The following is a 26,554-nucleotide window of genomic DNA, read 5'->3' on the forward strand; positions in this document are numbered from 1 at the left end:
GGCACTGCATTAATTTTCTAACAGAAACAAACAAAACAAACAAACAAACAAAAAACCCACACGGGCATGCTTCTTTAGTCCCCTATAACTGTGTGTGAGAACGTTGGTGTCCGGGGAGTGGATCTAGGCTCCCTGTCATCTTCCGGCTTTTGATGCAGTTGGATTATCAAGTTTTACTTCCTACTTATTTGAATAGAGCTTTCGTGAATTCTTTCAGAGGTCCCGAGAGATGAGAACAAAGGTGAAGCCAAGTTGAAACAGGAAGAGCAGAGTCTCTAACACTTCAGCTGTGATTACAGGCACTTCAGTAAGAGACTTCCTTTGCTGGTCCAATGTACATTCAAGGAAGATGAAAGCCCAGAGGCTACCCCGTGATTGGGAGGGCGTGACTGAGACTAGCAACCCAGCCTCCATCCCTCATGCCCTGCCCACACCCAGCCTCGTTTCCTTGAGGAGAGAGTTATTCAACTTTCCCTCCTTCCTGCTCTATCAGCCACTTAAAAAAAAAAAATGGCAGGGGAACTTTTTTTCTGCTGGTCACTCTAGCCTGTGCCTTTATCACCATCTCTGGACCATGCCAGTAATGGGATAGCCTTCACAGGAAGCAGCAGGTCCCCCAAAGACAAATCAGAGCCCAAATTTACCCTGATGACACCCAAGGCACCACTTTGAAAGGGCAAGTCACTGCTGCACTGTGCTGCCCTGCATGGGGCCCAGAAAACTCTAGCTTGCTCCAACAAAGGGAGAAAGTCATCAGGAAGTGACTGGTCCACCCAGGAAGGAACTCAACTTCCATTCGCTAAAGGAAAACCATTTTTTTAACACACCTTACCAAGATACAATCTTACTCTACCCACTTGCTTCCCGGAAATACACTTCTGCACCTGTTCTCTTAGCTTACCCCTGCCTGCTCTGACCTGCCTGCTGCCCCTGAGGATGCTGGGCTAGCCTGGTTCCTTCTAACAGGCTGTGGACTTTATGGAGCTTGACTAGAGGAAGAACACAGCGAACCAAAGCAACAAAAGTAGTCTTTCTCCGGTCTGTGCCTGTGGACCCCTGTCTGCTCCAGAGCCGTCAAAACGCCATGTTTCCCCTACCCTGGCAATCCAGCTCCTGGTTTTCTTTTGTCTAGGCAAACAACATCCTCTCCCCTTGCTTCCCCGGGGTGTGCTGAGTGGTCCAGGGCCACACGCTGACTCCCCAGGGTCTCTGTTCCCTTGTTCTCAAAGAACAACCTGGGAGCAAATGGGTTCTTCAGGTTTTCTCTGTCTGTTTTCTCATGACTTTTAGCCCAAACACTGGACCTCTAGGTTATAGTACTGGTTGGTCTCCCTCCCTCTGCGGATCATTTCTACTGACTAAAGAACCACAGCTCCAGGCTGACTCCACTTCTTCCTCCTGGAGGCAGGGGAAGAGGCTGGCGCAAAACCCAAGGAAAAGAACGTCATCCCTGATTCAGTCCCCCCTGGGCCGTGTTCACTGTCGATGTTAAAAGTTGCCTGCTATTCAGGAGCCATTTCCCCCATGGCCCACCAGAAACCCAAGAAGCCAGAGGCTGGACGGGAGACACAGAAGCCATTTCCCACTAGCTCTCCAGGCAGGACATGAATATCCAAACTGTCTTCCGAGGCCAAGAGAAGGGGAGGGCACTGGGGAGAGATGGGTGAGCCAGGTCTTTCGAGAACCCGCTCTTGTGTCAGGAAGACCTGCTAGGGCATTGGCTGCTGCTGCTGCTGGGCTCGGCAGGGGATGGGTAGGGCCAGCTCAGGAACAAGACTGAATGCGTTGTAAGAAGGAGAGAACTAAGCCGGGCGTGGTGGCGCACGCCTTTAATCCCAGCACTCGGGAGGCAGAGGCAGGCGGATCGCTGTGAGTTCGAGGCCAGCCTGGTCTACAGAGTCCAGGATGGCCAAGGCTACACAGAGAAACCCTGTCTCGGAAAAACAAACAAACAAACAAAAAAACAAAAAAAAAAGGAGAGGACTTAGGGCACAGCTGGGCAACCTCAGGTAGAGTGGGCAGGGGTCATGGATTCTCCTCAGGGTAGCAAACTGCATTCTCCCAGGTCACCCTGGACTTGGAGCTCTTAGCCAAATGGACAATATATAACCCCAATTGGTAAAGAGTCTCTTGGGCCAAGTGGATTCTTAGCATGTTTTCAAAAGATATGAATGGATTTTTCAGGACTTGGTCTCGCCTGTGTGGCTCCTCTCACCATCAGGAACATGCCTTATCATAGCCTCCGAGGCCTTTTGCTCTTTGGAAATGCCTGGTTGGCAGGGAACCAGCACAATGCCACCAGTTAGACACACAGCATCAGGACCATGGTCATCTGAAACCAGGGACTCAAATCCTGAGAAATCCTACTTTTCCCAGACTTGTATTCCAGGTTTCAGAACCTGATTGTCTTGTCTTATTCCAGACCAAAGAGGTCTGGGGATGTTGCTGCTGGTGTGTGTGTGTGTGTGTGTGTGTGTGTGTGTGTGTGTGTGTGTCTGTCTGTCTGTCTGTCTGTCTGTCTGTCTCTGTGTGTGTGCCTATGTATATGTGTGTGTGCGTGTGTGTCTGTGTGTTGTGTGCCTGTGTCTGTCTCTGTGTCTGTACCTATGTCTGTCTGTGTGTGTGCATTGTGTGCCTGTGTCTGTCTCTGTGTGTGTGCCTGTCTGTGTATATGTGCCTGTGTCTGTCTCTGTGTATGTGCCTATGTCAGTGTGTGTGTCTGTGTGTGTGTGTGTGTGTGTGTGTGTGTGTGTGTGTGTGTGTGCACGTGTGTGTTGGAGAAGCAGACTGGCTCTGCTTTCATTCCTGTGTATGGCCCTCACGCACCTACAAGTGCTGAGACTGGCTATAGTGTCCTGTCCGAAGGGAACTGAACCACAGGAGAGCCTTAAAACTACAAACATTAAAAAAAAAAAAAAACACACACACACTGATTTCATCCAAGTTCTACAAGAAGTAGACAAGAGGGAAAAAAGAAGAAGAAGAAGAAGAAGAAAGAAAAAAAGAAAAATAGCCCTTTGTGGCAAAGGGCATGCTGGGAAGAAGGCAAGAGCCTGAGCCACCTTCCCAGCACATGCTGGGAGGATGGGCACCAGAGCCGCCTCTCTAGAGCATGCTGGGAGACGGACACCAGTACATCTCCAAGGGCTGCACTTCCCCCAACTCCCACCCTGTTCCCTTACCCACCCCCAACCCGGAGACTAGAGGGAAGTTTGTCCAAAGATGGCTGTGGAATGGGGAATGCCATGGTTCTTCGCAGGCCCCCCACACTGTGGGGGTTAAGTCAGCCAGTGGGGAGAACAGTCAAGATGAAGACAGAGAAACAGTGACTGGAGGGGCCGGTGTGTTGGCAGAGGACGAGGGGAGAGTAGAGCAGAGAGCTTGGTATCCGCTAGCCAGAGGCGTTGATGTAGAGCTGGCTCTTGAGGATGTAGTCGATGACTGGCTGGGACAGGTAATCCACAACATGGCCGTCCCCGTGCTGCAGGGCCAGCCTACATGAGAAGAAACAGCAGTCAAGCGGACATCCATGCCCAAAAAAGACCAGACCTTCTGCCTTTCAGGAAAGGGTCTACAGGTGCGTTATCCCCAGCACCTACCAGCAGTCTTTGATGGGACTGACTGAACAGTATTGGCAAAAGCCTTATCCCCACACAAACTGTCCTCCACCCACAGTGACACTGGGTAGCTGAGAGACCTTGGGCAAGTTATTATTATTTTTTACTCATTTATTTTATGCATGCCCCTCTTGTCTCTCTGTCTCTGTGTCTCTGTCTCTCTCTCTCTCTCTCTCTCTCTCTCTCTCTCTCTCTCTCTCTCTGTGTGTGTGTGTGTGTGTGTGTGTGTGTATGCCCTAGCATTGTGTGGAGACCAGAGGGCAATTTGTGGAACTCAGTTCTGTCCTTTAGCAATTGGATCTCAGGGACTGAACTCAGGTGGTGGCCCTTCAGCACAAGCTCCTTTACCCACAGAGCCATCTCATTGGCCCATTAGGCAAGTTAGTTAAGCCCTTTTCTTCAGTGTTTCCTTTGTTACAATTAAGGTAACATTTAGCTGGGCAGTAACTGTGATGGCGCAGGCCTTTAATCCCAGTACTCGGGAGGCAGAGGCAGGTGGATTTCTGTGAGTTTGAGGCCAGCCTAGTCTACAAAGTAAGTCCAAGACAGCCAAGGCTACAAAGAGAAACCCTGTCTCTCAAAAAAGCAAAAAAATAAATAAATTAAGGTAACATTTAAATGTTATATCTAATTATTTACAGGGTTGCATGAGTCATTAAGCCAAACAGAGTTGACATTTTAGCTTTCCTTTTTTTCTTCTTCTTCTTCAATAGACGTTTTTGTTTGTTTGTTTGTTTGTTTTGTTTTGTTTTTTGAGACAGGGTTTTTTCTGTGTAATCACCGTGGCTGTCCTGGATTCTTTGTAGACCAGGCTGACCTCGAACTCACAGAGATCCACCTGCCTCTTCCTCCCAAGTGCTGGGATTACAGGCTTGCACTACCGCCACTACCTGGCTTAATAGACCTATGTGTATTTTTAAGAGCTCTTATTTCCTCCCTTGGGTTTCTCTACATGCTGGGGGTCTCATGAAAGTTGGTCTCCTAGAGGATTCTTAGTCTTGTTCACCTTTTCCCTCCTACAGGAGTCCTTGGCTGTGGGCTCATGGAGAGACAGCAGCTAGTGACAGAGTCCAGGGTCCAGTCAACTCCTGCACAGTTCTTCTCTGGCCCTGCTCTCGGCTCGTTTTCTATACAACACTCTCGGGATGCCATTGAGCCAGGCGTGGTGACCTGCTCTCTGCCCTTAACACAAGCCCTGCCTTTACTTTACTTTACTTAAGCATCTCCCTAAACAGCGAAGCTTTCTCAAAAGTGGTCTCCAAATAACAGTTTTAACTTCATCAGACTCAGCAGAGAAGCAGAATCTGAGTCCAACCAAGAAAAGCCCTGTCCGGTTGAACAAGATGGAACATGGGGGTTTGTATGGCCTGGAGTCTAAGGACAGCCAGGTTGGCGCCAAAGCCCCTCCTGCCCTCACCTCCCACTAGCTGCTACTCTTGTGACTGTCTCCATAATTGTCTTCCAAAGGAAAAAGAAAACATCTGGGCTGTGGTTGAGCATGCCTTTAATCCCAGCAGAAAGGCAGAGGCAGGCAGATCTCTGATTTCAGGTCTAGCCTGATCTACAGTGTGAGTTCCAGGACAGCCAAAGGCTACACAAAGAAAACCTGCCTTGAAACAAAACATAACAAAAAAGTAAATAGGAATAAATATATGAAGTCCAAAAAGGAGACTGAACGCTTGGGGCAGCAAGTGTCCACTTGAATCTAGGTGTGTCCTGAAGTGTCCCCAGGTTGTGTGGTGATTTCAATGAGGATTGCTCTATAAGCTCATATGTTTGAATACTTGGTCCCCGGTTGATGGAACTATTTAGAAAGGATTAGGAGATGTGACCTTGCTCGAGAAGGCAGGTCACTGGGGAGGGCTTTGAGGTCTCTTTACCTTATAGTTGTGTCTCAAGATGTGAGCTCTCAGAAGCTGCTTGGGCAGCACACCTGCCTGCCTGCCTGCCTGCTGCTATGTTCCCTACCTTGATTCTCCTGAAACTCAAGTCCCAAAGAAACTTTCTTTCTTATTAGTTGTCTTGGTCCTTGTGTCTTAAAAGAGCAATAGAAAAGCAACTAAGACAGGTTGCCTTTGAGGAAAGCTACGAAAACTCTTAAACCAGTTTGGCCACAGTGTCCCTGACCATTCGTCCACTGTACCTGCTCTTGGTGGAGCTGACTACAGACATGGGATGGTTGGTGTCATCCTTGACCACCATGATGTTGTTCTGGAGACAGAGCAGAAAGAACAGGTCAGCAATCACTCTTATGGGCTCCTTCTGCCCCCTCACTCTGCCGCTCCTCCAGAGCTTTGAGAGCGGGGCCCTATCACTGGGCTCCCCCAGCAGGGGATGGAGGACTCACTTTATATTTGCGGAGTATTGATGAGTGGTTCATGATTCGGTCTGTGTCAGCTGCATCCCGGGGCACCACCACGATCCCAAAGTCCCCAACAATCACCTCCATCTGAAGAGAGGGAGAAAAGTGGACAACACTGGTGAGAGCGGTCGCCCCCACCCTCTTACCATGTGACAACAGAGCAAGGTGACATTCTGTTGCTTTACATGGGACTTTAAGCAGTAGCTTCCAATGTACCCTCTCAGCCCCATGAGTCAGCAACCTGAACTCCTGACAGTAGTCTCAGTAGAGTGGCTGGGAACCTCGTCCAGCACAGCAGATGTTTAAACTCTTCTAGAATGAATGAGCACCCTTTTGCACGTCCGAACAGGAACTTTCTAATCCTGGAAGCTCTTGGTTGGAGTTCGCAATGTTGTAGACCAACAACAGGTAGCCAGTAACACCCTCATAGGCGAAAACTGATTCCATTGTCTGGCATGTTTACCTCAGCCCGCAGCGGGACTACATGAGGGGCTGGCTTGCTCCCTTCTTTTATATGGTTCACCCTTATGCTGTAGGACTCCAGGAGAGACTCAGAATGAATCCCTATGTGTACAGGTAGTGGTGGGGGTGCTGGTCAGCTCATGTGGGGGTCATCAGCCTCTGGTGGAAGGTGGATTCCATTGAGAAATAAGATCCTTTCATTAAAAACAAAAATAACTTTTGGGGAAGTGTTGTTGAGAAAGAATTTTGATACAGAGCCTAGGCTAGCCTTGGCCACCTTCTTGTCTTAGCCTCCCAGATGTTAAATGGCAGCTACGGGATACTACAGGAGCCCTTTCTTTTTTCTGATTACAGATATAATACAAGCTTTGGGAATACAGAAAAAAGATAGAAATCAATGTCAACCACGCTCTCCAGGTGACCACAGTTGACCCTTCGGCATGTCACAGGTTTTTCCTTTCTAGGAATAGCTGTGTGTGTAGACCCACGTCAGCACTTAGCTGCAATGGAGGCATGAGGTTGGAGGGCAGTGGTGGCATGCTTCCCTAGCATGCATGGGGGCCTGGGGGACCTGGGGGGGGCCTGGGGGGGGTCTGGCTCTGATCTACAAAATTTTAAAATTAAAAATCAATTGCTTAAGTAGTAATTACTTGCATTCTCATCTCCATTTTAGTAAGACTTATTTTGTTTTTAAGTCGTCGTTTCTCCGCTCCCTGCCCGCCCCCCCCAGTGTGTGTGTGTGTGTGTGTGTGTGTGTGTGTGTGTGTGTGTGTGACTCTGTGTGTCTGTCTGTCTCTTTCTGTCTGTGTGCATGCAACTCTGTGTCTGTCTGTTTCTTTTTCTCTGTCTCTGTGTATGACTCTATGACTCTCTCTCTCTGTCTCTCTGTCTTTCTCTCTGTCTCTCTCTGTCTCTGTCTCTCTCTCTCTCTCTCTCTCTGTGTGACTCTGTGTGTCTGTCTGTCTCTTTCTCTCTGTCTGTTTCTTTTTCTCTGTCTCTGTGTATGACTCTATGACTCTCTCTCTCTCTCTCTCTCTCTCTCTCTCTGTGTGTGTGTGTGTGTGTGTGTGTGTGTGTGTGTGTGTGTGTGTAAGTAAAATTCCCTTGAAGGTCAGAGCTGGACTTACAGATAGCCGTGAATGGCCTGATATGAATCCTAGGAATCAAACTCAGGTCCTCTGTAAAAGCCGTTCCCGTGCTTAACTACTAAGTCATCTCTCCAGCCCACCTGCATTATTTTCATTTAGCATTGTATTGCTGAGCATTCTGCCACATCATGAAGATTGTTTGAGGGCCGGCACGTGGTTTAGCAGGTACAAGCCCTCGCCTGGTGGCCTGAACTCAGTGGCTGGACCCACACGGTGGAAGGAGAACCAACTACTGCGACTTGACCTCCATGCCATCCCCTCCCACACTAAATAGATTAGTAGGAATGAAGTGGAGACACGGGATTTTAACCTTTTCTGTGTTTTGTCATCGTCATACAGTATGGAAAGCTTACAGTTACTTCTAATGTCTCACAACGTGATTTTTGCACATATCACTCTGATGGCTATCTCTATACATAAGCCTTTATCACATCTAATTATGTGTAAGGCATAACATAATTGGATAAAAGGATGGGCTGGAAGTAGCTCAGGCTCTTGAGACACATTTCCAAATCGCTCTCTAGAAATGTGCTGATCGTCATTTTCAAGAAGCTCGTAATTTACAGCATTTGGTGAGCTGGGAGCAGGCTTAGATCCTGCCAGTTGTGGATTCCACAGGAGGAGGAAGGATGCTGCTTGTGCACAGTTCAACTCATTGAGCAAGATCTGCTTTGGGGGCAAAGGATGCGAAATTTCCCCCCATAATTCTCCCCCCCCCACCCCCGTTTTTTTGAGACAGAGTTTCTCTGTGTAGCCTTGACAATCCTGGACTCACTTCTGCCTCTGCCTCTGCCTCTGCCTCTGAGTGCTGGGATTAAAAGCATGTGACACCACCACGCCCGCCTCCTCCCCCCATAATTCTTAAAATGGGTTTCACAGAAACAGAAATGATGAAGAACTGTGGTCAATTCTTCTCTACCAGTAAATTCCACAGTGTCAGAATGACATTGTAAGCCTGATTTTGTGTGTGTGTGTGTGTGTGTGTGTGTGCGCGCGCGCGCGCGCGCGCGCGTGCATGCGTGCATGTTGAATATCATTGGGTGTTTTTTTCCCACTTTTACTCTGCTTTCCTTATGCTTAACATAAAATTGTAGCTAGAAATTCGTTGTTGTTGAGCTAAAAGTTTGGCCTTGTGCTGGGCGTGGTGGCACACGCCTTTAATCCCAGCACTCAGAGGCAGAGGCAGGCGGATCGCTGTGAGTTTGAGGCCAGCCTGGTCTACAAAGCGAGTCCAGGACAGCCAAGGCTACACAGAGAAACCCTGTCTGGGAAAAAAAAAAGTTCGGCCTTGAGTACCCTAGGTGGAGCGAGACTACAAACTAGGCATTCAGTACCAGAGCCTCCACTGGGTCATGTCATTTGGATCTGGAACAGCATACAGCATGTTTTATCCAGGTGGGGCTCAAATTGAGCAAGTTTGCCTCAAGGCTTTTGTCCTATAGGCCTGGAAACGTTCAGGAGCAGCAAGGTTGGAAGCTGAAGGCCGACCCAGCTCCTCTTGTCCTAGCTGTTAGGACACACACTGGGCACACTGATTCTCAAACTTGCCTACACATTAGAGTTGTCTGAGGAGGGTCAGGGAGATGGCTCAGCAGGCAAAGGCACGTGCCACCAAGCCTGATAATCTGAGCCCACTTCCTGGGCCCACATGGTAGGGGAGGACCAATGATTGCTAGTTGTCCTCTGACCTCCACATGCATTTGGGCATGTACACATTCTCTCTCTCTCTCTCTCTCTCTCTCTCTCTCTCTCTCTCTCTCTCCAAATCAAAATAAGTAAATAAATAAATGCATAGTTTTTAAATTGAAAAAAATTACCTAGAGAACTTTAAAAACCGCAAACATGTACCTCATACCCATGATCGATTACACTGGAATATCTCAGAATGGGACCCAGACATCAGTGCTTAAAACTAAATTCTCCAGGTGATTCTAATGTACAACCGAGTTTATGAGTCAGCCAAGTGTAGAAGTAGAACTGGAAACATTGGCACGCCAGGGAAGATGAGGGAAGGGAAAAAGGAAAAGAGAGTTCACTGGTGTGGGAGCACACAGAGACCCCTAAACTGCCTGCCCCTGTAGATGTTTTAGGATAATCTGGTGTGAGTACGTAATGGCGGGCCTGCTTCCCACTGCTTGACTCGAAGGGCCAGAGAATGCACGTGTGACGGGCCCTCTCTGTATGACGCGTGTGGTAAGGGGGCTATTCAGAGCGAACGCTCTAGTTTAAAGCTCTGAATGGCAGCTGGCGCTCATGAGGGAATCGCTCTTCGGTGATCGCAGTGCAGCTGTCGCTTTCCACTCAGGATCTAATGATCTGACGCTCCATCAGTAACTACGCCAAGGCTTGATGGGTGGCAGGAATATAGGGCCCTTGCCGCTGGAGGTATTTCTCCTTTCTAATAACCTGTGACAGAGTTGCCCCTGGGAACCACAGATGGGGAGGGGACACTTGCCCCTGGGAACCACACGTTGGGTGAGGGGGGGGCATGAGACCTACGGACTAGTCCTCTCTCTTCCTGGCTTTGGGTCAGACACTAGAAATAATCTCTGCTGTTTTGGATGGTGGCCTTCGTTCCCATGCTAGAACGTGTGTGGGCGGACGCAGGTGTCAGGTACTGAGTTGTCCGCGGGGAGGTCAGTTGTCCGCCCGCCTCCTACCTCTCTGGTTCAGGCCCCAGCTAGACCCCATACCTCCTGGGTCTCCTTCCTCGTGGACGTTCCTTTTGGGCTCTGTGCTGCTTCTCACTTCTCTCTGATCTTGACACACTGGACTCCACCAGGCTTTTCCATCCTTGGACCCTTACTTCATACCCTTAACTACTTCATTCCATTTCAAGGCTAATATAAAAACACACCAAAGGCTCTCAAGTCAACATATGCAGCATAGGTTATATTTCTATCTAAATGCGTTCATGAGCCCCGGGCCTGCTATTATATACGGGCTCTCTGGAAGTTTGAATGGGACAGTCCCTGAAAGGCTCAGATGTTTGAACACGTGGTCCCCAGTTGCTGGAGCTGATTGGATGGGTTCAGGAGGTGTGGCCTTGCTGGAGGAAGTACGTCACTGGGGGTGAGCTTGAGGAACCAAAGGCTCCTTGCTATTCCCTGTGCACTCTCTCTGCTTCCCCGCTTTCTTCTGTCCAAGATGTGAGCTTGCTGTTCCACCTGCCACGCTTGCTGCCTCTGTCCTTCAATCATGGACTCTAACCCTCTGGAACCATAAACCCAAATAAACTCTTTCTTCTGTAAGTTGCCTTGATCATGGTGTTTTTATCACAGCAATAGGAAAGTAAACGATACAGACTCCTTCGCCGGCAGAGAAGTGGTTTTGACAACGGTCTTTTTTCTCTTAAAATTGTACTCAGCAAAAGTCTTGGCATTTTCCTAGTTTCTTCTCTTTCTTTCATATCTTTTTTTTTGTTTTTGTTTGTTTGTTTGTTTTTCGGGACAGCGTTTCTCTGTGTAGCCTCGGCTTGGCTGTCCTAGATTCACTTTGTAGACTAGGCTGGCCTCGAACTCACAGTGATCCACCTGCCTCTGCCTCCCAAGTGCTGGGATTAAAGGTGTGTGCCACCACGCCCGGCTTTTTTTTTTTCATATCTTATATTCAGCCTACAATGAAATCCAATTAACTCTGTCTTCAAAACCAATGTATGAGGCCCGTTTTGGTGGTGCATGCCTGTAATCCCTGCACAATAGACCAGAACAAAAAACCACGTACGACCCTGCTCATCTACACCTGGGTCCAAGTCTCCACTGCCAAAATGACCACCCTCTCGACCCTCCACCCTCCCCAATACCCAAGTCCAAATCCCTAGAACTTGTGACTGTTACCTTATAGGATTAAACCAAGGGAATTAATCTTGAGATTATTCTGGATAACCTCGGTGGCCCTAACATCAGAAACAAGTGTCTCTCTAAGAGGGAGGTAGAGGGGAATTGGAGATAAGCGGGAAGGTGAGGTAAAGAACGATTTGGAGGAAGAGGAGGAAGAGGAGGAGGAGGAGGAGATCCTGAGCCCTGGGGCCGAGCATTTGTTCTGGCTCTTCCTGTGGGTCTTGCCCATGGGGAGGTAGTATGGCGGTGGGGTCAGGGGATAGGTGAACAGGGCAGACCCAATGGTTAAATCTCACTCCCCATGTGCCCAGCGTCCCCTCACACCGCCAGGCCCTAGAAGACAGGATCCTACTGGTCCTCTCACTTGTCGCAGGCCTGTGTGTCAGGCCTCAGAGGTGGGGTCCAAAACACTCATCCTGCTCCAACGTCCGGCCCAGCCCAGCCCAGCTTTGATACTATCTTTTCATCTCTGGTTAAAGTTTCCCTGGGGGTGGGGGGTGGGTGAAAGTTGAGAGGAAGAGAAGTAGGTGGAGGTAGAGGACTCTGCTGCTCCAAGGACAGGGAATCTGAGAGAAGGATATGGGCAAGTTAATATTTGGTGACTCATATCTTGTAGTGACTAACACATTATGAGCAATTGGCAAAAAAAAAAAAAAAAAAAAAAAAAAGCCAAATAAAACAAAGGAACGTGTTGACTGTGGGCTTCATCCCAACACAGAGAGAGGCCACCAGCCTGTTCAAATCAGAGGGCTCAGCTCCATTAGCAACAGCACCCCAATATGCACTGCCTACCCTGGCACAGGCCTCACTGGGAAGCTCCAGTGTGGTCACTCTAAATCAGGGCTCAGAACCCGGCCGACTTGACTTTCTTCTCAAGGTGCTGCAGGTCAGTGGCTCCAGCCTCCTCTTGTGCCTTTTTCGGACGGCAGTTAGGGATGCACAGGGACCAGCAGTAGGCAGGGAAGAGGTGTTTACCAAGGGCTCTGCCACAGGCCAGGAACGAGTCTCACACTTCACCCTTCCGGCCATCTTCTGAGGTGTGTGTGTGTCTCCGTGCTCACTCCTCAGGCGGAGGAACCTGACCCGATGAGACTCGGGAACCTACCCGATGCACACGGCATGTGAGTGAGTTTGAACCCTCTTGGGTCATTCTTGAAGACTCTTTCCATTGCTTCACACTTCTAGACCCATCGAGAAGACTCATATTTTAATGACTTGAAACGTCTTCAGTTTAAAAATAATGACAAGCTGAAAATATGCTTGGTGATGTGCAGTGGTGTAGCCGTAGAATCCCAGAACCCGGAGGCTGAGAAACGTGAGTTTGAGGCCAACTTGGGCTACTTAGCAAGAGGACCAGGACACATACAGCTACATAGCAATTTAAGAAAAAAAAAAGTGTTTAAAAAAAACATCAACACATATAAAGGAAGGAAAATACCCACTACCACCACCACCACCACCACCCTGCTCTTAAAAAACAAAAACAAAAACACACAGCCTAGGGTGGTGGCGCGTGCCTTTAATTCCAGCATTTGAGAGGCAGAGGCAGGCGGATCTCTGTGAGTTCAAGGGCAGCCCGGTTTACAAAGTGAGGCCAGGACAGCTAGGACTGTTACACAGAGAAACCCTGTCTCAAAACAAACAAACAACCACCACCAACAACAAAAAAAAGCCAAAGCAGTCCTTTCTTACCAATTATTCTCAGATTATTGCTCTCTATCGCCCCCTAGAGCATACAGCTGTAAGCCCTTCTAAATGGCTACAGAGATAAAAGGGGAGAGCAGAGAAAATTCCCAGTCTGTGAGGACGTCTAAACTACTGCCTTGGTCTGGAGGGAAGGCTGGGCCAGAGCTAGTGCAATCAGAGTCACGCAGCCAGGAGAGCACTTCCAGGATGGCCCTTTAGGCAAACAAATGAAAGCTCCTTCAGTGGGGCTTCCCAGAGGAAACCAAGCCACCGCATTGCCAGCTTGACTGGGAGTGTGGGAAGGCCTAGTTCCGGCCTCATGTCAGACGCCCGAAAACCAAATCAACAGCACCTTTTACACCGTGAGCAGGAAAATAGCCCCACATCTTGCACCCGGACTTGGGAGAGGGGGGGTCCTTCCCCTGTGGGTTCAGCGTGGGTCTTAGCAGTGTGGGGACCTAATCCCCTGGGGATGGGAGAGTCCCACAGGCTTCCTGCTTCCTGGCTGGAGTTAGGCAGTTTGATAAAAAGTCATCCGAGCCTGAATAACCACATGTTTGTCTTTGCTACATTTGTCCTGGGGCCCTGGGATTTCTTCTGGAGTGGTTAATGCCCCCGGCTCTTCCTCTGTTTATTTTCTTTGGTTATTTTCCCATAGCTGTGGATATAGGAGGCGGTTAGCCCACGACTGGTTGGTTGGAGGCACGGAGGGCACAACCAATGAAACGAATGTAAGGCTTTGAGATGTGCAGGAAGAAAAGAAAACAGTTTCCTCATTGGCCTATTTCTGGCGTCTGGAATTACACCTTTAGGTACTTACCCCTTTGGGTTAGACATTAACTCTTGCTTGTTTAAAATGCCAGCGTCCTGAGAATGTCCCTTACAGTTAACTGTGATGCAGTGAGTCCAGCACACTTCATCAAAATCAGTGCCTTTCCAAATGAAATGAAGACAACCCATTTACCAGCTGTCTCTCCTCAATCCTGTTCCCACTACTCGGTCTTCTGTAGCCTCTGCTGCCCTACATGAAAACCGCTTCTCTTTGTACCTACTTAACTTGGACCGGGCGATGACTCAACGCCGGCTTGTGCCCTCACCTAGGCCTGCTTTGAGAGATGTCTGTATTCCACTTGTTTGTTTTACCCAGCTCCCTTTCCTATTATTATTATTATTATTATTATTATTATTATTATTATTATTATTATTATTATTAATTTGGGTTTTTCGAGACAGGGTTTCTCTGTATAACAGCTCTGACTGTCCTGGAACTCGCCCTGTAGACCAGGTTGGCCTCGAACTCATGGAAATCCACCTGTCTCTGCCTCCCAAGTGCTGGGATTAAAGGCGTGCGCCACCACCGCCCGACCTTTTCCATGTTTTAAAGATGGGAATTGAAGTTCCATCTCACAGGGATTAAACCAGATAACCTATGATATGGCCAAATACAATTCATTTATTGTCTGTCTTCCCCACTAGAAAGCACAGTGAATAGCCAAATATTTTTTTCTTTCTGTTCTCCTCACTGTAGGCTAGTGATTGCTGTTGCGTATTAGATGCTCAGTAAATATTTAAAAATAAAAGAATGACCCCGGGCTGGTGATGCATCCTTTAATCTTAGCTGCTCACAAGGCAGAGGCAGGAGGATCACTCGTTAAGAAACTTTAAGAAGACTTTGTCTTAGCCGGGTGTGGAGTGCTCACCGTTAATCCCAGCACTTGGAAGGCAAAGGCAGGTGGATCTCTGTGAGTTCAAAGCCAGCCTGGTCTATAGAGCAAGTCCAGGGCAGCCACAGGTACACAGAGAAACATTGTCTCAAACAAAACAAAACAAAACAGATGGGTCAGCAGGTAAGTGTGCTGGTTACACAAGTCTGATGACCTGAGTTCGATCCCAGGCACCCATGCAAAGGTGGAAAGAGAGAACCAGCTCCACAAAGTTGTCTCTAACTTGCATGCTCTGGCACTTGCATGCCATATAACAAAACATAAAATAAAATAAAAAAACAATTAAGAAGAAAAATACAAAAAGAGAGGGATATAGTTTAGTGGCTAATATTATAAAACCAGAAACTTAGCCAAGGCTAACACAGAGAAACCCTATCTTGAAAAAACAAAAACAAAAACAAAACTCAGAAACTTAAATTCCTAGTACTTAACAGCAACAAAAAGAACATGAAACAACAGCCAGTAGTTACTGAGAACTTACCAGCTGGGCTCCAACACTTTTCTACACTTCCTATGCCCTTAATTTCATGTTGGATATTGAATTAAGTATTTATAACTAGGGTCTTTTTGTTATGTTCACAAGGGCACTGTTGAGAGATTGATTGAAAGGAGGAATGACAAAATCAGAATTAATTTGCCTGCTTTCCGCTTTATGGTGGATAAAGCACCCAGTGTCAGCACTGCCCTGCACAACAGGTTGGGTTTTGTTTAATGGGGGAGTGAAGAAAAAAAAAAAATTCAGCCCTGGCTGACCCTGGAGCCTTTGACTTTAATTTAATCTACTTCCTGATCCGTGTCTGGATACCTGCACAGGTATTTCTGTCAGGAAGTGGAAGAAACAAAGGCCTAGGGCACATGAGGGAGATGCCAAGTAGCATTCGTCTTCCTCTGCTTCCTGACCAGCTGCCTCGTGCCCCTGTCGCGATGCCCTCTGCGCAATGATGCACTCCACTTTCAAACCTGAACCCAAACAAACTCTTCCTTCTTTAACTTGTTTTTGTCAGAACAATGAGGATACAAACTAGCAGAGGAAACTAGCCTGCTAATGAAAGTGAGCTGGGTTGCCGGGTGTGGTAGTGGCGCACGCCTTTAATCCCAGCACTATCGAGGCCAGTCTGGTCCGCAAAGCGAGTCCAGGACAGCCAAGGCTACACAGAGAAACCCTGTCTCAAAAAACCAAAAAGAAAAAAATGAAAGAAAGAAAGTGAGCTGGGGACGATGCTGGCTCCTGATCTCTGAGGCCGATCTTGACTGCCTCCCCCAACCCAACCCCACCCCACCCCCGAAAGCAAGAATGAAAATGCCAATCTGGAGACCACACAGCAGCTCTTTTGTGCTCCACTTGAGAGAAATTTGATGAATATGTACGGAATTTTCTCTCCATGGAACGTTAGGGGACGGGTGTGTCACTGGTCACAGGAGGTCAGAATTCACTGTGGGCTGATAAATCGTTGTGCCTAATAGACACTGCCGCTGGGGAACCGTGTGGCTGGGGGGGGGGGGGGAGTAGCCCTTGATAGAGGGTTTTGGCTCAGGGCTTAGAAGCAAGCGACCTTGACTTCATAGCCGACTGGGAGCGCCTAGGAGAGGCTGAGGCAATCCTGCTGTGGGGCAGGATCCACGCGGCCAGTTCCCAGGGGATGTTAACCGGCTGAGTGCACACCGTGAGGCGGCTCTCCAGCCTCTTTGAACCAGCTCCACTCCTTCCCAGACCAGAGCCCTGTATAGCCTTAGATATCCCCCCCCTTCACCTCTAAGAAATGATTCTAAGAACCTCACAAACTGGGGAGAGTTGGGAAGGAGCAGTACTTGCCTGGGTGGCCTCAGAATGCAGGTGATCTAGGCTGAGGGAGCCCTGGGTTCTGATTAACTCCAACTCCACTATCTCTGAGGGAACTGGAATTCTTTTTTTTTTTTTCTTTTTACAAACAATATATATTTTTTAATTTGTTCACTTTATATTGTAGCCTGCTCCCTCATTACCTCCCAGTCCCACTCTCCCTCCCTCATGCCCCCTCCCTCCCTCCTCTAGTCCTCAGAAAGGGAAGCCCTCCTCCCCTCAGCCTATCAAATCTCATCTGGACTGCCTGTATCCTCTTCCTCTGTGGCCTGGCAAGAACGCCCCACTAGGGGGAAGCAAATCAACCTGTGGGGACCAGAGTCCATGACAGAAGTAGTCCCTACTCCCCTCAAGGAGACTGTGCTGTCTATCAACTACATCTGAGCAGAGGGCCTAGGTCCTCACCACGCATGGTCCTTGCATCAGTCTCTGCAGCACCCCTGTCCTCCACCCGGATTTGTGGGTTCCATTGGGAACTGCTAACACTGCCTCAGACAGACAGACGCAGGGAGACTGTGCCTCTGGGAGTTTCTACAATTGGCGTCCTAGATCTCTGGGGTGACCAGGCATCCGGGTGGTCAGCCTGAGACTCGGGGGGCTTCTAAGAATGGGACTGCCTCCACCTCCCAATGCTGGGATCACGTGTCCAGTTGCCATGGTGCTGGGGACAGAAGCCATGGTTCTGTGCATGTGAGGCGGGGTGGGCGCTCTGCCTAGCAGGCTATGGCTCTAGCCTTGGGCTTTGGAGTCTTGTTAGGACCGCAGATTCCATGCAGGGCCTCATCAGGTAAGGGAAGCGCTCTCTTTCACCTTGCTATCTCCTTGGCCTTGGGATTCTGCATTAAGTTCATCTAAGTCCTAGGAAAAGTGAGCTTATCTGGTTACCCTCCTTAGTGCTGCTGGCTTATCCATGCCAGGCTGACACCGAGGTCTTCCAAAGTCACCCGTCTCAGACTGGGGACGGGAAGAGTGATGGGGCATCCCTTTGTTTTTCACACAATCACCCCTAAGAGACTGGAACTCTCTGACTACTCCTGGGGATGCAGAAGGTCAAACTGGAAGGACTGTGGGATGCCCTCTTCCAGGTAATCAGGGGGAAAACGTTTGAATGGACACAGACCGCACTGTAACATTTGTGTGTGCCTGTCTCTTTGTGTGTGTTTCCTATGAGTACAGGTGCCCTGGGGGGCCAGGAGAGGGCATCAGATGCCCTGTGTTGGGAGCCGTTCACATTGAGGACAAGGCTCTCGGGTCTTCAGTGACTCGGCACCAAAGGTAACATGGCTCCACTGTCACTATGGTCCCGAGTGCGCTTGCTCCATACTCCCCCCAACCCAAAGTCTGCGTCATCATAACCTTCTATCTATCATTCTCCCCTCCCCCATTACAGGTGGTGGTGAGCAGCCAGACGCCGGTGTTGGGGACCAAGCTGAGGCCCTTTGCAAGAACACCCGAGTGCACTTAACTGCTGAGCCATCTCTCCAGCCCCTTAAATTTTGTTTCTTAATCAGTTAATTCAAGTCTCAACACCAATGCCTGAGGGAGAGCAAGAAAGGCCCGAGGTGGGGTGGAGGGCGTGGCTCCCTGGTCTTCAAATATTGGCACCTAACAGCAGTCAGCGTGTGGCAGGTAGGAAATCTACCCCGAGGAGCTCTAACCAGGAGACAGGAGAGAGACTGGCCAGGCATCAGGGGCACAAGGGTGTTCTTTCAGGCTCCAAGTAGCCTGCTTCAGGCCCTGACTGGAGGAGGCTCCCCCTCAGGTCTCACTTAGTAAATAGCCCCAGGGATTTCCTGCTCACACAAGTGGCTCTTCAGACAACTGCACCAGCTGTCAACCTCATCCTTCTAAATTCCCGGACTTCTCAGGCCTCCCTGGAGGGGCCCCAGGCAACTGTTCAGCCTTGCTGAGATCTCTGCCTGAGCCTTTTTTTTTTTTTTTTAACTTTCTCAGCACCTAGTAGAGGGTGGAAGGCAAAAGCTGATTAAGCCATTTAATCCAAAACTGAAAGGAAGCTTAAAACTTCACCTGCTGGAAACTGCTCCAAGGGTTGTAGATGAAAGGCCCGACTAGGCCTTGTGCCACCCAGAGCCCACAGCCCACAGCGTGGCAACATGGTAGTAGCTACCGGGCGCACCAGGGTGTTCGGGTCACGTTAGCTGAAATTTCTTAATAGTATTTGTTACAAGCCAGGTCACGCACTCAAGTAGTGTCATCTGGGTCTTCAAAACCCACGGGAGGTAAATACTGTCACTGTGGCCATTTTAAAGACGGGAGGATCTGAAACTCTGACGATATCTTGTCACTAGCATGTATGGGAGTAGGACTGAGTCTAGATTCAGATTCGGAATGTCCCCTTTCCGTAACAAAAGAGCATATATGTACGTTATGTCTGTTAGGTCTCCTAACGCTTATCGGCAGGGGCTGTGCCATGCATTTCTTTAAAATCTCAGACCACTGTCAATAACATACCACAGATTTCAAAAGCAACTGAGGTCCAGAGTGACACTGAGGGGAAAGCCGAGTTAGTCCACTTGCTCTCTGTTCCAGGCTTCCTTTGAGTTTGGAAGGGTCCTATTTCCCATCAGCCCTTGGCATCCCAGCCCCCCTCTGCACCCCTATTCTTATGCTAAGGGGGCCTAAGGGTAGTAAGTAGCCACTACCTCTTCAAAGGCAGCAGAGGAAAGCAACCATACCTCTGATCTCCAGAGGGCAGATTTCTTCTTAAATCTCCCAGGAAGCCCGTGTCTTCCCAGGAGTTTCACTGTGGACAACGCCTGACTATGGGTCACCATGACAGCAGTTGCCCAAGCTGTTTTTTTTCATGAACTGGAGGTTGCAGAAACTACTGACCTTGCAAGTGTCCAGCGGGTGACCTTTTGACATCAGATGGCTAATGCTCCACCCTTAGAGTCGGCTGATGTCACTGTTTTCTGAATAGAGCCCAAGTAAGGCTTCGATGGCCCACCTACAGACCACTACACCTTCCTCATGTCAATCGCCTTTTCCACGCCTCAGACCCTGCTTAGCTCATAAATGCTCCTTATCTTTTTGAGACCGGGGGTGCCTGCCTTGTCAGTAAACTTTTGTTGTTGTTGTTGTTGTTTAGAACGTTTGCAATCGGGGCTGGAGTAATGGCTCAGTGGTTAAGAGCACCGCCTGCTCTTCCAGAGGTCCTGAGTTCAATTTCCAGCAACCACATGGTGGCTCACAACCATCCATAATGTGATCTGACGCCCTCTTTGGCAGATAAAGCTCTCACATACAAATAAAGTTAAAAAAAAAAAAAAAAAAGAATGTTTGCAATCATTTCCATGACTGGCCGATTGGCATGCCAAACATCGGAGAAACAAGCCTCATTTGGCAACCAGGGGAGCTGCATGATTGACACGGTTGCCTAGCAAGTTCATTAAAAATGCACAAAGCCTGGCATTGCACTGATGCAGGAGCATTGCCAGGACTACACAGCAAGATCCTATCTTAAAAAAACAAAAACAAAAACCCACAAAAAACAGAAAAGCAACTTGCACAGGATCATGAGGTTGGAACTAGTGTTAGCCCAGGCTATCCCACGAGTGGATTCATAAAAGAGCAAGAGACAATAGCATGTATGGACCCATCCGAGTCAGACTGACCATCCCAGTCGGGACAGATGGCTGGAACTTCAAAGTGGCTTGAGTTTAACTGGTTCCTTTCCTCTCCGCCAAATCAGTCATCTAAAGGATCCTACCTTTGCCATCAGCCATCTGTGCCCCACCCCCAACCTCACCTCCACCCCCTGGGCCCTTATCCTCTTGCTAAGGGGTTCACAAGCTAGGGTAGTCCTTACCGTCTCTTCAGAGGCAGCTAAGGAAAACAAACCACACCTCTAATACCTCCCCCCTCCCCCCTCCCCCCCCCCCCCCCCCGCGCCCCGCAAGGGCACAGTTTCTTCTTAAATCCTCCCTTAATGTCCCCAGGGACCCAGCATGCACACCGCAGGCAGCACCTGGAACAAGACATTCTATAACTCAGAGCGCTTTTTTCCCAGGGTTTCCTGGGGGGTGAGAACAGGGAGGCGTGAGAATAAATATGCAGTAGGAGATAGCGCCTGGGGTGGGTGAGAATTTTCCTATGTGGTCATGTGAATGAATTAGCCCTCTTGGGAACTTTGAGGAGGCAAGAGATAACAGTTTGTGTGGGGGTGGGCGTGGGGGTGGGGAATCAAGCATACCTCTCCTCCCCCTTCCACCTCCCCCGCCCCCACATTTCCCTTCCCCCAACCTGGCTACTCACATCTGCCTCGTTCCAGAGTCCGGGGATGCAGAAGGACTCCAGCAGGTCGCTGCCACACAGCAGCAAGATGCGCAGCTCTGGGGGAGGGAGAGCGGAGTTTGCAAACAGCATCGAGGATGGGGTCTAGGAGCCGGCGCTCGGCTTCCTATCCCCGTGCGCACATAAGGCTGCACCCTTGGAACTGTAGGTCTCCCCGACAACCCCACACCGGAGTGTCTGTAGTTCCACATCCACCCGCACCCTGATTTCTCCTCCCGGAACCCCCATCTACAGTGGGATTTCCACATGCAAGGGGAGCAGTGCGTGAAGGGTGGTCAATTGTCCTGCCTATCCAAGACACAGACAGCCCTTTAGGGCCAAAGCGGGACGGATAGGCTCTCTAACAGAGGCAGCCACACACTTTGCTTAAGGCTTCAGAGCCTCTCTCTCTTTTTCTTTCCTCCTCCTTCTTCTTCTTCTTCTTCTTCTTCTTCTTCTTCTTCTTCTTCTTCTTCTTCTTCTTCTTCTTCTTCTTCTTCTTCTTCTTCTTCTTCTTCTTCTCTCTCTCTCTCTTGACTCTGTAACCTAGGCTAGCCCCAAACTTGCTATATAGCTGGGACTTGAACTCCAGAACCCCCCTTTTCAGCCTCCTTAGTGCAGTTGTCAAACACTTCCTTCCGTCTTCTCTCCACATGGAGTGCATCTCTCATTAGTGTCAGCATAGCAGTGAGGGGATGGAGGGGGAACCACTGACTGGGCCGACCAAGCATCTGAGTTGATCCACTGTGTCCTCTCTGCGGCCACAGCCCTCAGCAAAGGGCCTGTGAAGCAAGGCTAGAAACACCTCCCTTTACCCGTGCTGCTTCCTCCTGCCTGTCAGTCATTTTTCTTCCTCCATAAAGCCCGATTTGAATTATCCCAGTGAGGCCTATTGTCATTTAAGGCTGGCAGCCAACGGTTGCTTATTACAACTGAATGATTAGGATAGGCCCCGGGCCAGCCTGGTCTACAAAGGGAGTCCAGCACAGCCAGGGCTCAGTGTAAACAGAGAAACCTTGTCTTGAAAAGCAAAACCCGGCGGGGGGAGGGGCGGCAGGGAGAATCTAGAGACTCTTGACATTCCTATATTCAGAGTGCAGATCTCGGCTGCCCAGGTTTCTGCTGTACCCAATGTGTTATGTCAGAGACGATGAGAGCGCATGTGCAGAGCTGACCACTAGTCTTCCAGACCCAGCTGCTACCCTGGCCTGGCGTTTGACGTTGAGAGCCCGCGGCTTTGCTTGACTTACACCCCAAGGCCAGGAAAGGATGTTGATCTTACTCTTGCTCAACACAGTCTCCAGATGGGAATGAGGCAGGCAGAGGGAGTGGCCAAAGCCTGGCCCTGGGTCTGTGTGGCCCACCCCTCAGGGAGCCCAGGGAAGGTCGGGCGCTTATTACTCAATGATCTCTTCAGGGCCAGAACCTTAATTTGTCATTCTGTCCCCAGGGCCTGGAGGTGGTAGACACACAGACATGGTGAGTAGTTAAGCCAGCAGAGGATGTGGTCACAGAGTTACTCGGGCTGTTTGAGAGCCCCGGGGCAGGTTAGGGGCAATTGCACAAAGTCTGGGAAGAGAAGTGTGCCACTGGCCTCTGGTGGAAGAGATGCTGCTAAGCAAGCTTCCCACACTGCACAGGGCAGCCCCACAAAGCAGAATTATCTTCCTCTAAATGCTGGCAGCCCTGAGGCTGAAAACCGTGACCAGGGCTTTCCCTTCTCATGCTAGGATTCACTCTCTGCCCAAGAATAATGGGAGACTTTTTATAAAACAAACAAACAAACAAGCAAGCAAACAAAAAGCCGAAGCTGGGCGTGGTGCTGCACGACTTTAATCCCAGCACTCGGAAGGCAGAGGCAGGCAGATCGCTGTGAGTTTGAGGCCAGCCTCGTCTACAAAGTGAGTCTAGGACAGCCAAGGCTACACAGAAAAACCCTATCTCGAAAATACAAAAACAAAAACAAACAATAACAACAAAACAAAAAACAACAATAACAAAAAGAGCAGAAGCACAGAAAGGCAGAGTGAAACCTCTGACCCACCCCCCACCCATCCCCTACCACCAGAGCAGATGTGTTTTGGCAGTGGACAGGTGGCCCTGCAGAGACTGTGGTCCCACATGTAGCCACGAGAGGGCAGCAGTGGTTTCCATATTGCCAGTCCACACGGGAAGCCCCTAAATGCTGGGAACAGAAGAATGGGATCACTGATGCTAAAAAAAAAAAAAGAAGCAGCTAGAAGAAGGTGGCCTTTTCTTGTGATGTGTGCAAGGAGACGTTATTAAAGGAGTTTTGTGAGTACCAAGGACTCAGAGAATGCAAGGGTCAGTTCCCTTTGCCTTCTGCTGGGCTCTGCCTCCCTCCCCTGGTCATCTTGATCTAGGGCCAGCAGCCAGAATCAGTACTTTCCCTCTGCACTCCCTGCTCAGGAATTCCAGCTATGTGTAGCCCAGTGGCCCATCCCAGATCTCACGGTACACCAGGGCGGTTGCCACCTGTATCACCCAGAACCTGGAATCTGTCAGCCAGGGAGGGGCCCCGGGGCAGGGGTTGGAGGGTGGGCTGTATGGCTTTCCTTTTCAGAAGCCAAGATTTCTATCTTCATTCCCTCCCTGTCAGACACGGGGGATCCTTTCCCTTTAAGAGAGCAAACTGGGTCAGAGGTGGCTAGGCAGATTTAGGAACTACAAAGGATGTAGCCCAGCAGGGACAGCAAAGCCTAACCCGAGCCTGGGAAGACACCCCCCACCCCTACCCCCCCAAAAAAAACCATGAAACATGAAAAAGACAAACACACATCGGAACACAATGGAAAATGCTAGGACTGTTCTGAGTTCTGCTGGGCAGAGGCTGCAAGCGACCAGCGTCTGGTGACAGCCTCTGGAGTGGCAGGGCTGCAGGGGAGGAGGAGGAGGAGGAGCGCTGGGCTTTGAGCCTGGTCCTGGCTGCTCTGTTCCACCTCTGCCTTTGGACTCTCTGGGCTTATAGAACTGGCTTGCTTTGTGGGGATTGGCCAGAAAGCCAGGTGCCCAGAACTCAGAGCAAATAAGCTAATGTGTAAAGGATACTATAGTCTAGAAACGTAGTCAGGAAGTGAGGCCCTTGAGTTACTTTGGCTTGATGCAGCTTGCCTAACCGTAAGCTACCAGCACGTAATATTTACTAATGGCTCCGCTTAGTAACTAGTTGTCAACATTTTGCAAATGGGTCCTGCAAAGCAACATGACTTAACTCAGGCTCGACTACATCTCAGACCAGAGATGTACCTCGGAACGTTATCACATCTGCTGGGCATAGTGGTGCTCAGGCACACCCCCATTTCTACACCTCTCAGGATCACATCAGGAGCCCAAACCCCACTGCACTGAGAGGAGTATTGAAAAAGCATCCAACACAACTCTAGAAGTTAAACTCCTGTGGGTTGGACACCAAGTTGCCTCTCCTAGGGGCCCACTGCACCTCCTCACCCCCTGTGCCAGCTCCAGCTCCGGTCTGACATTTTGTTTTGTTTTGTTTTTCAAGACAGGATTTCTTGATGTAGCCTTGGCTGTCCTGGACTCAGTTTGTAGACCAGGCTGGTCTCGAACTCACAGTGATCAGCTTGCCTCTGCCTCCGTAAGTGTTAGGAAAAGGACTAACAGGCATGTGTCACTGCAGGGCTCCATTCTGCCCTGCCTCTGTCATCCTTTTCCAGCTGTAGGCAACTGGGTCCCCCAGCCCTTGTCTTTGCTCAGGAACCTTGGAAAGGCTTCTGTTTGCTGATGATTTGCACAGCTGTCAGCTCCTTCCCATCCTGACAGATGCTTGTAACCAGCTTCTACCGACTCTGGACTTGGGTTGGGCATCGGGGTCTCAGGCAGACAGAGAGATACCTCAGCTTCAGCCAAGGCTGCAGGCAAACTGCACGGTGGCTCCCAGCCAGCCCGTGCCTCCTTCTCAAGAGCCTGAAACTGCCTTGTTTGTGTGCAGTATCAGTGGGCAAACACAATGGGTCTCTCTCACTAGCCCTGACGCTCAACTTTCATCCTTTTAGATGAGGGAGAGGAGGCTATGAAGGGGAGGTTGCCAGTTGGTCCACTCCTACCAGGGAGTGCGTCTAGTTAGGAGATGTTAAATGAGATCCAGGGGAGAGCATGCTCCTACTCTCCAGAAGGAATGTTCTGACAGCAGACCCTGCTGTAAACCCACTCCAGGCTTCAGGCCTCCATCCTCCCCGACACTGTCGCTTCCACTTAATTGGAGGCGAGAGGCTCCAAACGTTCCCAGATTCATAGCCCAACTCACCGATCTCCTCATACCGCACCACCGTGCCCAGGTTGGCGTTCTCATCTGTGGGGAGAGAAGGGAGGGGGGTGGGAGGGATTGACAGATGGACAGGAGGGAGAGAGAGCGAGAGAAGAGCATTAGGGAGCTGAGAGTCTCCTCAGTGATAATGCTGGGGTAGGATGTCACAAAAGCTGGACGGATCAAAGGGCAGAGCCTCTGGTGTGTGTTCCTGGTGTGCACTGTGTGCACGGACAAGGGACACACGTGTCCAGCATGGGCACGCACATACATTTACAGGCGAGCTGCCTTGGCCCTGCCTCTGCCTCCTCAGAGGTTCCCACAGATATGCCCCAAACTGGAAACTTCTGAAACAGCAGAAGGCAACCCCAAAGAACAAAAGGAATGAGTTCTTTTTGGCTCTTTAGGGGCTCTTTTACACAGTTAAATTTGGGTTTAGCAGAGGGAAGAGCTCGGGCCTGTGATGTCCTCACCCACGCAGAGACTTCAAGGAGGACCCAAAAGACAGGGGGAACCCAGGAAAAGAGTGTGTGCCCACTGGAGGAACAGACGCTGCCTGGACTGATCGGCAGGATCCAGGGCCCATGTGAAACGTCTGATATGTAGACATATTTTATGGAGTGCTGGGTGAAGAATGGCACAGGCCGAGGAGGGAGAAGAGAGTGAAAGGCCTCTCAAGAGCACCACATCCTTTTGCTCCCATCACCTCCTGACACTGTAGGCCTGAACTACTGCTCCACCGTGGAGCTCCACAAAAGGATGTCCTCAGCCATTCGAGCCATTACAACAAATACCATGGGCGGGGTGACTTCTAAGCAATAAGAATTTGCTCCTGGAAGTTCTGGATGTTGAAAGCCCACGATGAAGGAGCCAGCATGGGTGGCATCATCTCCTGTATCCTCAGATGGTAGAAGGAGTGAACAGCTCTGCAGGACCTTTCTTTAAAAACATTTTTAAAATTACACTTTATTTGTTTGCTTATTTATTTTGATGGTGATGTTGGTGTTGGTGGTGTGTGTGTTTGTGTGTGGTGTGATTTGTGTGTGTGGTGTGTATGTGTGTGGTGTGATGTGTGTGTGATGTATGATGTGTGTGTGTGACATTTGATGTATGTGTGTGGTGTGGTGTGTGTGTGCTCTGTGTGTGTGTTTAATGTATGATGTGTGTGTATGATGTATGATGTGTGTGTGTGGTGTGGTGTGGTGTGTGTGTGTGTGGTGTGTATGTGTGTGTGTGTGTGATGTGTGTGTGTGTGGTGTGTATGTGTGTGTGTGGTGTGTGGTGTGTGTGTGTGTGGT

At 49.6% G+C, this 26,554-nt stretch overlaps 1 protein-coding gene across 1 annotated transcript in view; it reads right to left on the reverse strand.

Annotated features, from left to right (window-relative positions):
- Nucleotides 1-1,543: 1,543 nt before the first annotated feature.
- NMNAT2 (nicotinamide nucleotide adenylyltransferase 2) overlaps nucleotides 1,544-26,554 on the reverse strand; it is a 159,365-nt gene continuing 134,354 nt past the window's right edge. The window contains exons 7-11 of the mRNA XM_084792419.1: nucleotides 25,257-25,301; nucleotides 20,954-21,030; nucleotides 5,965-6,066; nucleotides 5,761-5,828; nucleotides 1,544-3,494 (exon numbers count right to left, since the gene is read on the reverse strand). Of these exons, the coding sequence (XP_084648545.1) occupies nucleotides 3,392-3,494; nucleotides 5,761-5,828; nucleotides 5,965-6,066; nucleotides 20,954-21,030; nucleotides 25,257-25,301 (395 nt within the window). The 3' untranslated portion in view covers nucleotides 1,544-3,391. The remainder of the gene's footprint in view (nucleotides 3,495-5,760; nucleotides 5,829-5,964; nucleotides 6,067-20,953; nucleotides 21,031-25,256; nucleotides 25,302-26,554) is intronic.

The sequence above is a fragment of the Acomys minous genome (assembly GCF_964271855.1).
Source record: "Acomys minous genome assembly, chromosome: 1".
NCBI classification, from domain to species: Eukaryota; Metazoa; Chordata; class Mammalia; order Rodentia; family Muridae; genus Acomys; species Acomys minous.